This window comes from Planococcus citri, chromosome 5 (assembly GCF_950023065.1).
Source record: "Planococcus citri chromosome 5, ihPlaCitr1.1, whole genome shotgun sequence".
Taxonomy (NCBI): domain Eukaryota; kingdom Metazoa; phylum Arthropoda; class Insecta; order Hemiptera; family Pseudococcidae; genus Planococcus; species Planococcus citri.
Genome location: NC_088681.1, coordinates 25720242 through 25737036, shown reverse-complemented (window position 1 = coordinate 25737036; position 16795 = coordinate 25720242). Strand labels below are relative to the sequence as shown.

Sequence of the window (16795 nt, the reverse complement as noted above, 5' to 3'; positions counted from 1 at the left end):
ACCAAAAATAGCAAAAAAATTAATTTCCTATCAATATTGCTAAAATATCTCAGTTTTACTTTTTAGTTTTTGCTCTGGCTGAGGATTGTCACTTTTTTGATCAAAATTCCGAAAAAGTATATTTTCTCCCAATAATTTCCATAAAGTCCTACTCCTGGTCCTAGCTTCCTAGTTGGAAATGTCAAAGACTTGCTTCTTGCCAAAAATTAACAAAAACTGTCGTTTTCTATTAAGTAATGAAAAAAAAGAGATGCTAAAAAATTTAACTTTTCTTCAAAAATTCCAAACGTCTGTCTTTTTAAAAATAATAATTGTCCAAAATATTAGCTTTTTTCCCGGACATTGTCAAAAAAGCCTTTCTTTTTGCTAGAACTGTCAAAGTTTTGCTTTTTGGCAAAAATGTTTGCTTTTCTGCATGCAAAATGGCTCAACATTCTCTCTCGTCTTTTTGCAGAAAATTCCAAAAAGTCTCACTCTTTTCCAAAAATTGTTCAAAAATTTCGTTTTTTTGATATAAGTAACTACGTGTATTATTTTTTTGGGCCCTGATTACCTAACCAGGGGTACTGCTTTCTGCTAAAATTGTCAAAGTCTAGCTTTTTGCAAAAAATAGCGTTTTAGAAATTTTGTTGACAAATTTCATCTTTTTTCCAAAAATTCTAAAAAGTCCCCCTTTTTTGTTTTTAAAAAAACAATTATTGTCCAAAATTCTAGCTATTTTGCCGAAAGTTGCTAAAAGTAAAAAGCCATTCACTTACTAAAATTGTCAAAATCATGCATTTTTGCGAAAAAAATTAAAAAAATTTTCGCTTATTCAAATATGACAGAAAGTTTTGTTTTTTGGCAGAATTTTTGAAAAAAATAGCTATTATTATTTAACCTTTAGGCTCTAATCAGTAATCACTTAGTCTTACTTACCTAACAAAAGGTCATACTTTTTTCTAAAATTGTAATAGTCTTGCACTCTGGCTCCTTCTTTTTTACAAAAATTCTCACTTTTTAGCAAAATTTCCAAAAAGTATTTTCCCCCAAGAGTCGTTCAGATGTCTTGATTTTTCCCCAGAAATGACTAAAAGTTATCACTTTTTTCTGATAATTCCCTAAAACGTCCTGCTTTTTGCTAATTTTTTTTTGCCTAAAATGTAATTTTTGCTTCGTTACCAAAAATTGCCCAAGTTGCAACATTAGTCCACTTTTCCTAAGACAGATTCTTATTTAGTGTTTTGTCAATTGTCACTTTTTTTGGTTATAGTTACATTTTGGTCACTTCTTCAAACTTTTTTGGTTACTACGTAGGTAGTTTTTTTTTTTTTGATGATGGCTTGTTAATAATATACCTATTATTGCAGGTAGGTAATCTCAAAAAAATCATCAGTTTCGCATTTATGAATTATTCACGCATCTTGAATGTAAAAAAAAAAAACAATTATCTGAAAATAAATAGTAATTTTATTATAGTAAATACATCTCAACATTTTTTCAAACGCTGGTAACTGAAGACTAGAAAAGGGGGATAGAATACTAGACCTACGCGCTAATTTTCGGACACAGATACGTCGTATTTTCTCCAAGTGTCAAATGTTACCGTTTTTGGTCATTGGTCGCCAGGAAAATTGACTTCGATACAAAACGCAAATTTGCTTCCACGATGAGTGCATCAACTCGACGTATCAAAATTTCAAAACTTGGATTCATTCGTCGCAGGTAAGTAGATGAACGATAATAAGTAGGTATCATATCTGTATCAAAATTTTGATTTTCGATTTTACTAATTCGTTCGAATTAATTTTCATTCAGGGAAGGGAAAATGCGAAACATTTCATACATAAATTACACGATATATTAACAACTTAACACTTACAACACAAAATTACACGTTTAATACGTATAGAAATAATATAAAACAAATTCAAAGAAGGTTTTGTTCAATATTTCATATTGTTAGATGCGGTGACATTCAAAAATAAAATTCGTTCGATGAAAATGATGAAAAATAATGAAAAATGTAAAACGTGAAATGGTAATAATTGAAGGAGAGGGGGAGGTTTTCCGGCAAATGTTTTTGTTTAAACTCCACCACCGCTTCGTTCCACTGTGATTTTCTTTTTGAGTTTATCTTGCTCGTGTTTTTCTTCTTCCATTTCAGCCATTTTTGCAAATCGCGAGTAAGTAACGTGTCCAGATTTAATCGCCGACATCATCTAAAAATATCAATCGAATTAGATCATCAATTAAAAATATTTTACTACATATGCACAAATCAATTCAATTTCATACGACTACAATAATTATATTAGTAAATTATAATGGCTACAGATGTTCCTGGAATAGGTATTAGCGGTGTAGAAAATGCATCTTGCTGTAGCAACACGTGCTTCAAATTGAAAAAATTATTCGCAATCACGAACGAAATTTTTGACGTCGATTCAATTAAATGATACGATCCGAGCACAATTTAAACAAAAAATTGGCCATTAAAATTCGTATTTTGTCATTTTGATTAATAAAATAGAAATTGAAGCACATTTATATAACTCTTTTCATCATCCACTTGATCCAAAATGATCTCAATTTTAAAGCTATAAAAAAGCAGAAGTACATTTTTGAAACACCGGATGGCCGGATTCATGCGACAGACACGTGTCACTACAGCAAGCGAATATACGAAATAATTTTCAGAATATTTACAGTTCAAACTGGTTATTTCGTTACTTTGCTGCGTGCTACTAATTACTACAATAGGTATTTCAACAATACGGTCGTTCTAAAAAGCTATCAAATTTTTAATAAAAATGGTAAAATGGCCAATGTTAAATATAGGCTACGGAATTTACAGCTTCAAAGTGAGTTTCAAGGTAAGGCGGAAAAAGGTTCAAACTGGAGGATTATTTTTAAAAAACCAAGCAAAATAAAAAAAATAGGTATTTAAAAAAAAAAAAAAAAAAAAACAGAAAAATGTAAAACGTTGGAAAAAAATAAATCAAACGCTGAATAGGTATAGGCAAAACATGCTAAATAAAAAGGTCGCAACTAAAAAAAGCTCATCGTCAAACGTTTACTATAAAATCGTTAAAAAATTTCGTTCGTAGCAGCCGCACAAAGTACCTGTAAATATTCATCCAGTTCAACTTGACCATTCATATTTGTATCTATTTCTCGTAAAATGTCGTGCAATTCATCACCGCGTACTTCTTCGCCAAAGTTCTGTAACAGATATAAAACTACGCCCTTAAAATACCATATAATAAAAGGCGAAAGCGACGCGTAATCCATCAGCAGTCATATTTTCAAAATAGGTAACGAAACCATTCCACTTCCCCTCCATTCCAGCGATGAATTTATCACAGTGTACGCAAAACACCTCCGATGACCGCTAATTTCATACCCGCGCTTTCTTTGGATAACTATTTTACCTGAAGAAAATCGGGTAATGTCAAAGATCCAAAATACACGTGGTTTACTTCGTCAAAAAACATTTTTAACGTGTCTTCGTTGAGCTGCAGTTTCAACTCCTACATTTACAATATACAAATTTATAATAGAATGTTCAAATTTGTGATTTTTTTCTTCATGCGTTGCATCGAAAATATATATTTTTTATTTCAAAAATATCGTTTCGATTTTAAACGTTATTTTTACCGTTAGGTATAGTCGAGCTGTAATTTAACAAATTGCAGAAAAATTGTGGCTCGAAAGTCGAAACGATCGAGCTCTGTAGAAGTTCGGATAAACGTACCTTGAGTCCACGACGAATATCATTTATCGAAACGTATCCTTTGTTATCTTTGTCAATAATTTGGAAACGTTTAATATATAATTGAATTTCATCCTTGGTTAAATTGATAGGAATTTTGTCTTTGGAAGCACGATTCACAGTTTGACCCATTTCATTAGCTAAGAAATCACTAGCGGCTTTGTATTGTTTCTGGAAAGCACAATAATGCATAATTAAAGCACACATTACAAAAAAAAAAATGGCTAAAAAGTGTCAATTTTTGTCAGTAATTCCCAAAAAATCCTGCTTTTTGCCAAAATTGTCAAAGTTTTGCTTTTTTTCAAAAATTTAAAAAATCGTCGTTTTTTTAAAAAAAAATTGCTAAAAGAAATCTTTTTTTTACAAAAATTTCCAGAAGTCCAACTACATTTTAAAAATTGTTTTTTTGGCAGAAATTGCATAAAAGCCCCTCCATTTGTAGAAATTGTCAAAGTTTCACTTAATTTTGCCAAAAATTTACGTTTTACTTTTTATTATTTATTCATTCCCCGAAAGTAAAAAATCGAATTTGATAGAACCTGTATAAACTTTGCCTTCAGATCAGCAAATAGGCAAATTTACGTTCACACAAACGAACCAACCTGTTTTTCATCTTTCCCCCAATTCAATTCTTCTGCCATTATATCAATAATACCGGGTAACGCTTCTTGGGCAGCTTGTACATTCAAAAAAGCTAATCTTAAACGTCTAGCGATCATATCGATGGCTGTAAGGGCATATTCACGAACTCCGTAACGAATCTAAAATAAAAAATGACGCATGAAGTCAACAATAAGTAGATCCTTATGTACAGGCTAATAAAAAAATCTATATAATCCTCACCTCAGCATCAATGTACGGAAACTCGGGGTGAACTTTTTTACCAATAATTGGCCATCTTTTACCAGTCAACGAAGCGAGTTTGGCTACTGCGAAAGCACGATCGCCATAAGACGTAGCTAAATGTTGGGCTACTTCGCATTCCAAACCGAAATCTTGTACTAGACGAATGTACATAGTTGGAGTCCATCCGTGAGCGCCTTCGATAAGTAATCCGTCCGTTTGACATTCTTCCATTTTCGGTTGCAGAGAAGGAACAGCTGGATATTTCAAAATATTGATTAGAGGTACAGAAAATTATGCTGCCCAATTCGCGAGAAATTTTCCTACTATGTACCTTGTAAAGCTGCGTCGATAGTTTCAGCAGCCATAGCTCGGTAAGTGGTCCATTTACCGCCAGCGATAGTGATCAGATTTGAATCACTCACGTGTACGATGTGATTACGAGCTAAAGACTGGGTATCTTCTTTATTAGGGTCCGAGACCAGGGGCCGGATACCACTCCAGGCGGATAATACGTCACCTCTACGAACTGAAAAATATACAAAAATTTTATTAATTTGACGTTGTTTAGTCAAAAATTGTCACAATTAAGCTGTTCTCGTGTTTTACCTTCGACATCTGGATTCAAATAATTTTTCACCTCGTGTAGAATGAATTGAATTTCGTCTTCGGTCGGTTTCGGATGATGGGTCACATCGCAAGGTAAATCTGTCGTTCCGGCGATCGTTTGCTTTTGCCAAGGTAAAAAGAAAATAACTCTGCCATCAGAGGTCGATGGATCCAACAAACCCATTTGTTCCGGACTGAAAAAAATAAAAAATGGGGAAAATGAAAATCAGGTTTTTAAGAAGATCTCGAGATAAAAATTTAGTCACTCCCCCTCCCTCTCCGATTAGGACCACTTTTTCGTCAATCTGGAGCCTCCAGCAGAGATTTGATTTTCTCGTGCGATTTCAAATCGTATCGCAGAAAGTGTTGTTATCAACTTTGACAGCTGGAAATTGAATATTGTCAAAGTTTTGACATTCTAAATCGATCAGCACAGCGAGGTTCGCTGAAGGCTCCAGATCGGTTAGAAAATGGATTTGGGAGGTCGACTTTAGCAATAGAAATCAATTTTCAGATTTTTTCCGAGATTAACTCTCTTTGAAGAAAATAAATTACCATGGACTTTTTTTTGTCATTTTCAAAAATCTACCAAAAATCTGAAGAGCGATTCAAAATTTGGTTCTAAAGAGCGGACAGTGTTCTGTTTTCCAGAATTTTTTTTTTTTTGAAAGTTCGTAAAAAATATTTTTACCTACTTTTACCTAAGTACACTACATATTTCTTGTTAAAAATTTTATTCATTTTTTAAAAATAAAAATCTGATATTTGCCAATGGCAATTTTCAATTTTTTTTTTTTTTTTTTCAAATCGACAAATTAAAAAGTGAAATTTGGGGCTTGGACTTTCGGTTACTCAATTTACTTTTTGGTTACAGAAATTACAAGTTTCGTATCCTCCCAAAAACAGCAAAAATCATGCCTTTTCTGTCAAAATATCCAAAAAGCCTCAATTTTTGCTATAAACTGTTGAGAATTATCATTTTTTTGCAAAAAATTCCAATAATTCCCAAATTTTTCTTCTAAAATTACCCAAAAGTATTGCTTTTTGCAAAAATTGTCAAAAATTCTCGCTTTTTGTTTGGCAGAAAATTCCAAAAAGTCCTGCTTTTTTCTCAAAATTGTCCTAAATTTTCACATTTTTGTCCAAAACTGCAAAAATTCTTTTTTTTTCAAAAGTGACAAAAATGTTTCTTTTTTAGCAAAAGTAAATTTTATGAAAAAAAAACTCATAAAGACACATTTTCCAAAACTTGTTCAAGTCTCGTTTTTTTGACAGAAATCTTTGACCTCTAACTATCCAACAAAAGGTTCTACTTTTTTCTAAAACTGTCATAGTCTAGCACTCTTGCTTTTGCCTTTTCACAAAAATTCTCGCTTTTTAGCAAAATTGCGAAAAAGTGTTTTTCTTTCATGAATCGTTCAAATATCTATCTGGTGATTTTTTTTTGCCAAAAATTTGCTTTTTCAACAGAAACTGCAAAATTTCTCTCTTTGGTGCCAAAAATTGGCAAAAAGTTTCGCTTTTTATTTTTTTCTCAATTATACAATTTTTTTGATGTTTTTAAAATTACTTTTTTTTTGGAAAAAACCCTGGACATCTTTTTTATCAAGAAAAGATAGTGAAATACAAAAAAATCAATTAAAAAATCGTACATGCCGAGACATTCTGCTACATTTTTTTGAAACCTTCAATTTTCGCATTTTTTATTTCTAAAAATTTTATTATTAAAAAAGCAAAAAATGCTGCCAATTTTCGAATTTTGAGTGTCTAAAAATCCAAAATGATAAAATCGTTACTTTATAAAATAAAAATGATGCAAGAAGTAATCGCCGGAATAATCTAAATCAGATTATGGCTCGATTTTAATACCTTTCAGTCAATTTTCAGTAGATAAACTTTCGCAAATTTTTCATTAAATTGATTAAATAAATTATGAATGAAATGACTGTAAAAATGAACGAAATACTAAATTACGATTTCGTCATACATATGAAAATATTCATTAACGTATTCTACCGAAAATTGTTTTTTAATCGATGTTTCTATTTTATACCTGTAATATCCAGGTAATACGATATGCACTCCAGAGCTCGGACAACATATCTTATTCGTGGTGGGATTATCCATTTGACGAATAGAATCTGTGAATGGGCCAGTAGCGTTTATAACGCATTTCGCTTTCACATCCCATTCTTTTCCGGTGATCTGCTCTTTCACATGGACACCGTAAATTTTACCATTTTCGTCTTTCAATAATCGTTCCACCTTGACGTGATTGGCAACAGTTGCACCGTATCTGGTGGCTGTCATTGCGATAGCTAAGCACATACGAGCGTCGTCTTGTTGTCCTGCAATAAAACCCATCGAGTGATGAAATCCATAAGCTAACCTACCGCCAGGTAAACAGGTAGGTAGGTATTTGTTTCATTAAAATAATCGCACGAGTAGTAGGTATTTTACCATCGTAATAAACAATAGCACCGCATAGCTTATCATCTCTCAACATGGGGAACAATTCTAAAGCGCTTTTCTTCGATAAATAATACGAGCTTTTTACAGTTTTTGAACCAGCAACTAGATCGTAAGCTTTGATACCAATCCAATAGTAAGGAACTAACCACCACCTGAAAAATACATCGGTTTAGGTGATATTTCAAAAATATAGCTAAGCAGAACTGCAATTCAAAATTTTTGAAACATATGACGATGTAAAACTACATACGTAATCGTAAATATATGTACCTACATACGTAACAATATTATCGCAACGAACACTTACTGATAAACGGGTAACATGATAGGTAATGGGTGAGTCAAATGAGGGGCAATTGCCAACATGGTGGATCTTTCATGTAAAGCTTCTTTCACCATTTTATACTGTTCGTAATCTAAATTCATAATTGCTTTTTGTAAATATCGAACACCGCCGTGGATTAGCTTTGTGCTCCGACTACTGGTTCCTGAAGCGAAATCATCGGCTTCGACTAGAGCAGTTTTTAATCCTAGAATACAAAAATGGATATAAGAATTGAGAATACGTTCTGTGCTAATCGGTAATGGATAGGTAGGATTAGGGTAGAGGGTAGAGGGTACCTACCTCTAGTCGTAGCATCTAGAGCACAACCAGCTCCTGTTGCACCTCCTCCGATAATTAATACGTCGAAGGCTTCTGTTTGTAAGGATTTTATTTGATGATCTCTGGGAGGTAAATGGCGTTTAGGACGCTCCGCTTTGACTGGACTAGCTGCGAATACGATTCCCTGTGAAAAAATTAATTAAACCAGCAAATTAATCGTCTATATTCATATGCAAAAAAAAAAGCTCATATTAGCAAAAAGTAACCAGGGCTCTTCGGCAATTATTGAAAAAGTAGAATATTTTTTTCGATTTTTGTACAAAAAGGGAGACTATTTTCAATTTTGTGGCATTGGCAATAAAAAAAAATATGTATGTATTTTAGCATTTTTTGACAAAAAAAAAAAACTTGAGAAAACAGTAAGACTTTTGGAATTTTTTTGGCAAAAAAAACGATGATTTCTTTATCAATCAGATCGACTTTTGAGTACCTGATATTTTAGAAAAAAAGTGGAATTTTTAATATGTATTTTGTCTCATTTTTTGTCGAAAAAGACAACAAATTTTCGGCAACTTTTTGTTAAAAAACCAAGACTTTTTAATTGGTACCTAATTATTGGAAACTCTGGCAAAAAAAAACGAGACTTTTGAGCAATTTTTGAAAAAACTGGTGAGATTTTTCAACAATTTTGCTAAAAAGCGAAACTTTGGCAATTTTTGAAAAAATCAGGGCATTTCAGCAATATTATCAAATATCTAAAAAATTTCGCAATTTTTGTTGAAAAGCGAGATTTTTTTTTCAATTTTTAGTTGAAAAAGCGAGATTATAGGATAATTTTGACAACGAAAGTTGAAAATTCAGGGAATTTTTCGTATCAAAGCGACAATTTTTAGCGAGAAACGAGACTATTTTTGGCAAATTGGCACGACTTTGTAACCGTAATGGGCAGTGTAGCCAGTTGGGTGGCTATTTTTTCAACTTTTTTTCGAATTTTGAAGTAGCCTAGCAAAAATTCATGGCGAAATAATTCCCACAAAGGCATAAAAAAATTTCAGATTTTTAAAATCAACGTTCGACCTCCCCCCCCCCTTACCATCGGATGTCCAATATCACGTACAAATGTAAATCGGCTGTTCAAATTATTATTTGACTTTTCTAAGGAGATGATTACAAAATTACAATACTTCACTATCACTTTCTTAGACGATTCTTACTCACTTTTTCCTACAATTTTTAGGCTTTTTTCACTTTTTTTTTTTAGCTTTTATATTTATAGTTAATTTTTTAGCAATTTGTTGTAAATTTTAGATTTTCTAGTCAATTTTCTTCTCTTCTTCAATCTATTTTAATTCACTTTTTCACAATTTTTTTTACTTTTTTTGATTTGTTAATGTTATTTTTGAATTTTTTTTTGGTAAATTTTAGATTTTCTAGTCAATTTTCATTCTACTCTTCAATCTATTCTATTTTGATTCACTTTTTCACAATTTTTTTTACTTTTTTTGATTTGTTAATGTTATTTTTGATTTTTTTTTACAATTTTAAATCATTTTCAAAGTTATTTACAACCAATTTCTTCAATTTTTCGACCATTTACTCGATCATGAGCCATCCCTCGAGAGCTTTTGTGCTTCGATTTTTGGGCAATTTTTATTGGGTATACTTTTTGCAATTTTTGGGGCTTTTTTGCCAATTTTTCTGCATTTTTGAATCCAGAGCCCAAATTCTGACTTCTGAATAAATTAATTTTAGTACCCAAAACGTTGAAAAAATAAACCAAAAGTTGCTGAACTTGAAAAGTAATCGCGAGAACGAGCAACCGTGTGAAACAACGATAATTTTGTCAACATAATAGGGCGATGCCAGTAATAAAAAAATTTGAAATTTTCAAGAAGCGTATAAATTGTGCGCGCGCAGCTCGCGTCACCAGGTAATTAAAATTTTTTCTGTATTATTCCCTACAATGATACATGTAAACTAATCTAGCCTAGGAAATTTTGTTCGAATGCCAATTCAAATAAAAAATCATCACGTAGGTCGTAGGTATTATTCTTTCAATCATTTTTCGCATCCTAGAGCCAGAGCCAACATCACATGTGCTGTACATGCAAAGCACAATTTACACTACGAAACTTTTATTCGAGCTACGAGTATAAATTGTACAAAAAACTTTTTGAAGGTGACAGACGAAATTATAAAGTTTACACAATCGCTAATAAACATTATCATGAAAATGAAAATACAGCGCGGAAAATTGGCTAAATGAAAACACACCGGAGGATCAATGATGTTTAACGAGTTCACCGATACGCTTATCGCGTGACGGAAAATTCCCCTTTTTGATTATGTAATTCGCGTAAAACCGTTCGATGATTTTCGCATTTTACATTTTTCTCGTATAGTAGTACATGTGAAAATTCAATCATTCGACTATTTCATGGTTAATGGAGCGAAATCGCTAATTAGAGGGAACAATGCGGCGGAATTTCTATGAGATTCGTAAATCACACACGTTTGGTGTGATTTCTCGATGTTTTCTTTCTTTACGTATTGTCATCGTCGTGTAGATTTTTCTAAGAATACATTATTCGATAGGTACTTCAATAGGTACTACATCGAATATATATGTACCTCATACCTACTCCTACGTGAAGTATTTGCGTAGATTAAATATGGTTTTTATATATGAAATGAATAGGATGGATTTTTCGCGAGCTTATTAATGTTTCGAGTATTTTATTATTTAAAAGTACCTAGCCAGGTACTTATAAGTGTATAAAATAATTTAAAAATCAAACAACACGTCGCAACCACCGACCACCTTTAATGCATAAAAGATAACGTCGTGAAAACGAATCATACAAGTTGGAAAAAATTCTCCATTTTTGAATGATTCAAAAATGAAATAGGTTCTATCCCAAAATTAAAAAAAAAAGATAAGTATTTTTGCATTTTATGTGTCTCTAAATTTAGATTAGGAAATATAATGGAAAATTTAATTAATTATAATAGATTATTTAATAGACGCTGATAAAAATTTTATGAAGGAATTTTAGTGCTGCACATTTTATCAGTTTATAGAGTTGACCACGTATTGGATTTAATAGAATACAGAGAAATTTCATCAGTTTGGTTATTCGAATCACTTTTATCGCCACATACTTACTCAAGTATAATTACTTTTTAGGGGGTTATTCGGTTTTCGTAATACTGCGATCGTTAAATTTGAGCTTTTTACAAGGGAAATAGAACATATTATTCTACAGGGTGTTCCGGAAATCGTCTGCAAAAATTCAACTGCAGAAGTGCAGATAGTTAGTACTCGAGATATCGAGAAGTATTGTGACTAGTTGTCTATCTTGTGGATTGAAGGAGCTATACGTACTTCGCATTCGCAATATCTACTCAAAGTTGAATATAATTTTGAAAAAATCATCAAAATCAAGAAAATGTTCGAATCATTCAAATTATGCTATAATAATACTCGAGTGGATGAACAAAAAATATTATCATGACAAATTGACCTATCTTCAAAATTTTTAATTATTTTTCTAATTGGTTGTGCTCTAAATTTTGAAAATTTTTGAATTTTATTTATAGGTAAGTATTAATTTTATTTAATTAGATTATTTTAATAAAGAATTCCAAATAAAATTCTTAATATACCTACCCCTGATTAGTTTTTTTTTAAAAATTCAATATAGCAGAATCGTGTTTCTTTTGATTTTTTAGAAAGGGAATCAGAATTAATTTCAGTAATAAATTTAGAATTGAGTTATTTAAATTTCATATTTCATTTTTTTGTTGAATAAGGGTAGAGGCACCAAATATGGACCACCTTTTTTTGGAGGATTGCCACTTGAAAACTATAGGGGGTATAAACCTCCACAAAGGCTTAAAATGAAGTTCCATCCTTCCAGTAACACTGTCCAAAACTTCAGGGGTGAAGGTCAACTTTAAGTATGGTTTTTTTTATTGTTGTGTGACGAGTGTTTGACAGTTCGAAATTTTGGTCGCCTAATATGGACCACCCATAAAATTTTAAAATGAACATACTTTCACATTTTTCAAAACGTCATATTTATTTGTAGAAATGAACAAAAAAATGTATTCTAAGCAGTGCAGGTTAATTTTGAATATTTTTTCAAATTGTTGAATGACGAGTGTCAAAATGACAGTTCAAAATTTTGGACGCCTAATATGGGCCACCAAAAGAATTTCAAAATAAACATATTTTTACATTTCAAAAATTATTTATTAATTTGTAGAAATGAACAAGAAAAATATTTCAAGCATTCCCCTTTTCAGCGGCTGTAATAGATGATGAAAATGAGTAAAAAAAAATTAATATCACAGGTGGTCCATATTAGCACACCCCGTAAAAAAAAAACTTTGCACCAAAAATTTCTGTACATACCCTCATTTTGAGCAAAAACTGATCACTCCTGCAGAAACTACGTCCTTTTTTGATATTCTAAACGTCAATAACATTTAGAAAATTACACCAACACCACATATACATTTTAATAAAAGTTGAAGAACGCAATAAACAGTGTCTCAAAACAGTTTTTTGTAAATTTCTCAGCGAGTTTTGACTTTACAGATGTAATTTTGTCTCATTCGTTTTTTTGGTGAAAAATACATAGGAGTACATTTATTCCAGACAGATTGCGCTAATTACCAACGAGAACGGGCGCTGGTCCATATTGCGGAGTGGTCCATAATTGGTGCACTTACCCTTATTTAGATGTAATTTTTATAAGTATTTCACAGGAGCGTTGGCCTTCATTATTTTAATCAAGGTCACGTGTTATTCCAATTTTCTTATTGAAATTTTTTAATTTTTGCTTCGGTTAGAAATTATTTTACCATGATCAAAATTGTCGATTTCCCTCGATTTTGAGTCTTGAAAGTCTAAACAATTTAATAAAAAAATTGAAAAAACCGTAACCGAAATAAATTATATGGGTTTACGGTTTCAGTTTCGCTCTCACTGCTTTCATTATGCTCTCTTCACAGTTTTTAAAAAAAACAAAGAATTTTGGTTTTTGGCTTTTGGTTTTGGTTACCTAACTATGGTTTGATAATGGCTAAAATTACTGATTTTGTTCGGGTTTTTGGTTATCTGAGGTTACGGTTAACACCCTGGTATTTCAACATTATTTTTTTTTTTTTGCTTGTCTTTTCATATATTAAAAGTTTGTAAAGTCACTTAAATGATCCAAATATTCGCTAATTTTTGGCAAATTTTTCAATAATTGGTAAATTTTTGCCCAAAAATGGTGCAAATTCTTCAATTCATAGATTATAAAAAATGTTTGCATCATTGAAATGACTTCAATAACTCATAGTGCTCAAATGGACGAACACAAATGACAAAAGTCATCATGACAAATTGCCCACCTTCAAAATTAATGGCGCAAACATAACTTGAAAAGTTGAAAATTTAAAATAGTCAAAATTCAAAGCATCATCCCAATTTTGAAAATTTTGAATCAAGTTGGCCCTACGATTTTGAAGATAGGCAATTTGTCATATAACCATTTTTATTCATTCATTCGAGTATTATGGGTTGTGGGCATCATTCAAATAATTCACACATTGTTTCCTTTTTATTTTTTTTTCAAAATTAGGTACTTAGTTAATTTTGAGTTTTGCAAAGCACTTTGCTTCTTCAATTCACAAGATAGACAATCAGTCATGATAACGTTTTTTGTTCGTCTCCTCGAGTATAGTATCCACATTTGAATTTTGGCAGATAATTTCCGGAACACCCTGTACGTAATGTAGGTAAGGTACACAGACACAATTTCCTCGAATCAATAGAGATTGTCGTCCGACATTGAAAAATATGTACATATGTACACTACAAGATTATTATGACACCTTCGTTATCTACTTTGTGCACTACTGAAAAAAAAATAAAAATAAAAATCTATGGTGGCATGCAACATAGTGACATTGTAGTTTGCTAGGTAGGTAAGGTAGGTATACAAGGTGCGCAAAAATATCGAGTAAGTATCCCAAACAGGGATTTCCAGCCAATCATCGATTAGCTTTTGGCTATCAGCTTTTAGCTTGATTTTCATTAGCTTAAATAAAGCTGGCTATTGGCTGGCAAAATTTCATTGGCTGGCGATTGGCTGGCTTTTGGCTTACGAAAACAAAAATACATGTGACCCCTCAAAATACTCGTTATGACGTGTAGACGATTATTAAAAGGACAATTTTCATTTCTGTGGTGTCAGTGAGTGTAAGACGAGAGTCACGAGTGAAAACAAAATAAAATCTGAGAAAAAAATTTTAAAAAATTGAAAAATTTGAAAATCACTCCCAAGTTCATTAGCTTTTGGCTATTAGCTATTGGCTGGCAATTTTTCATTAAGCCAGCTTTTGGCTATTGGCTTAAATACCATTAGCTTGCATTAGCTATTGGCTTTTGGCTTTTAGCTATTGGCTGGCTGGAAATCCCTGATCCCAAAGAAAGTTTTTTTTTTTATTAAAAATATAGGTTGGCAACGTGACCGGTGAAATAGATGCATAGATGCATGTGATTGGTGGAATGTTATCACCTCAGTTCAACAACCAATCATGTCATTCATGTGCTATCAATCAATATTATCGTCCACTGTGACCAGCCAAAATGTTTTGCAAAAAACTTTTTGGGAGTACTCGATATTTCTGTGCACCCTGTATGTACAGGGTTGGAAATTGGAATCCATATCCAATCCTATTTAAATTTTTTTAATGAACAAATCGCATCCAAAATTGATTGATAGAAGACTTTGAGATTAAGAAGTGCAGTTATTGTTAGTCTGGCTCTAACGCAAGCTAATCATTATATCAGGATTTCCAGCCAATCATAATTTTAACTGATATTATTCTCTATATCGATACTATATCCAATTGAAATAGGTACAGGATGTCCAGAAATATCATGAACCCCTAAAAAAAATTTCTGCTAAATATTTCGTTTGGTCACAGTGAGTGAATGATAATAATGATAGCACATGATTGGTTGTTAGACTGAGATGATAACATTCCATCAATCATTCATATGCATCTATTTCACGTTGCCAACCTATATTTTTAATAAAAAACTTTCTTTGAGGATCACAATAAGTATGTTTCATTACACGGATTCTCGAAAATCTGGTTTTTGGACGTTTTTTGAATCTCTTTTTTAAACACTTTTTAGATCCCCACCACAAACTTTCAAAACATCAGAAGTCTTCTCTCTTTAAGTAAAATCCATAATCCATTTTCAAAAGCTACTATCCTAACAGATTCTGGTGGATTTTAAATCTGCCAAAATCCAGATTCTCGAAAATCTGCCAAAATCCGTGTTAAAAAAAAAACAAACTTATTATTTCTGGGCACCCTGTAGATAGATACCTACCTATGTGGATAGATAGATAGGTTTAAAACATTGTAATACTTTTCAAGTTTTCAGCTTTTCACAAGTAGGTAGTTTGAAAGTAAAAGATGTAAGTACGAAAACGATTTCATTCCTTCCAATTTTCAGACATCAGACTGATCCTTGCTCAATGTTCACAAAATAAAAACCGAACAAAAAATTGTCTACTTACATTCAATTTTTCTCCTCCAACAAAATGCGCAGTAGCTGCAGCACCAGCAGCGATTGAAAATCCGGTGATAAGTATTTTCTTCATTCTACTCGACGAAGCCATCGTATCACAATGTAATCTACGACGAAAAAACACACAATTAACTATTTAAGTAGGTACGTATCTTTCAAAACAGCCGATTTTTATCATTCAAAGTCGCACTAGAAATTGAAAAAAACCGCGTTAATACGAACGCGAATGCATCGCGAAAATAATTGAATACATCGAGAACATCGCGATACTCGATTAGAAATTTCCAGAATCGTATTTATTTCGATTTTATACAACTTACGAGATGAAAAAAATTATCAAGAATGCGAATTTGAAAAATCTAAGGTCAATTACGGCGTCTGCTACTGATAAAGAAAAACGACGGGAACGCGTATCGATCGAACACTCGAAGAGGGAGAATCTTCTTGGAATACCTACAAAGCAGGCGTTTCCGATACCGAAACTGTAAATCGCCTACAGGCTACATATGATGTAACATTCGGTGTCTATTGAGATCATCTATCGATCAATTTTACACCGAATAGATCGCGAAGGAGGGAAAAAATCCGATTTAAAATGAAAATTTCACTTACTCGATTAATTCAAACTCGTGCTCGGTGTAGCAAAATGTAGAACTCGATCACGTTCTCGATTAACGTGTGTAATTAATATACTCGACCTAATACATTTTTTTTTTACAATTTAGACCTGTAGAACGATTTCAAAGACATTCAAGGTTTACCACTCGTAACATGGTTTAAAATTCGCACGCTGCACGGTTAAATAAAGTGGTCATTTTGAGGACATTAATCACAGTCACACAGTTACACACACCGGATCCTATCCTAGTCTCGCGATCAAGCCTACGCGGCTACGCTGCAGAACACGCGTGCG

General features: G+C 32.3%; 1 protein-coding gene across 3 annotated transcripts; it reads right to left on the bottom strand.

Moving 5' to 3' along the window:
* Positions 1-1426: 1426 nt before the first annotated feature.
* Gpo1 (glycerophosphate oxidase 1) lies at positions 1427-16795 on the bottom strand. Of its 3 annotated transcripts, XM_065365378.1 has the most exons (14): positions 16495-16795; positions 15872-15989; positions 8304-8466; positions 7986-8208; positions 7667-7830; positions 7260-7554; positions 5207-5400; positions 4932-5126; positions 4598-4854; positions 4357-4515; positions 3737-3925; positions 3414-3512; positions 3106-3204; positions 1427-2201 (listed from the first exon to the last, which is right to left on the bottom strand). In XM_065365378.1, exons 2-14 carry the CDS (start codon positions 15971-15973, stop codon positions 2067-2069), a joined length of 2274 nt encoding a protein of 757 aa, XP_065221450.1. In that variant the 5' UTR covers positions 15974-15989; positions 16495-16795; the 3' UTR covers positions 1427-2066. The 3 variants fall into 3 exon arrangements, with proteins under 3 accessions (XP_065221450.1, XP_065221452.1, XP_065221451.1); XM_065365380.1 differs by lacking the exon at positions 3106-3204; XM_065365379.1 differs by lacking the exon at positions 3414-3512 and having other exon boundaries at positions 16495-16793.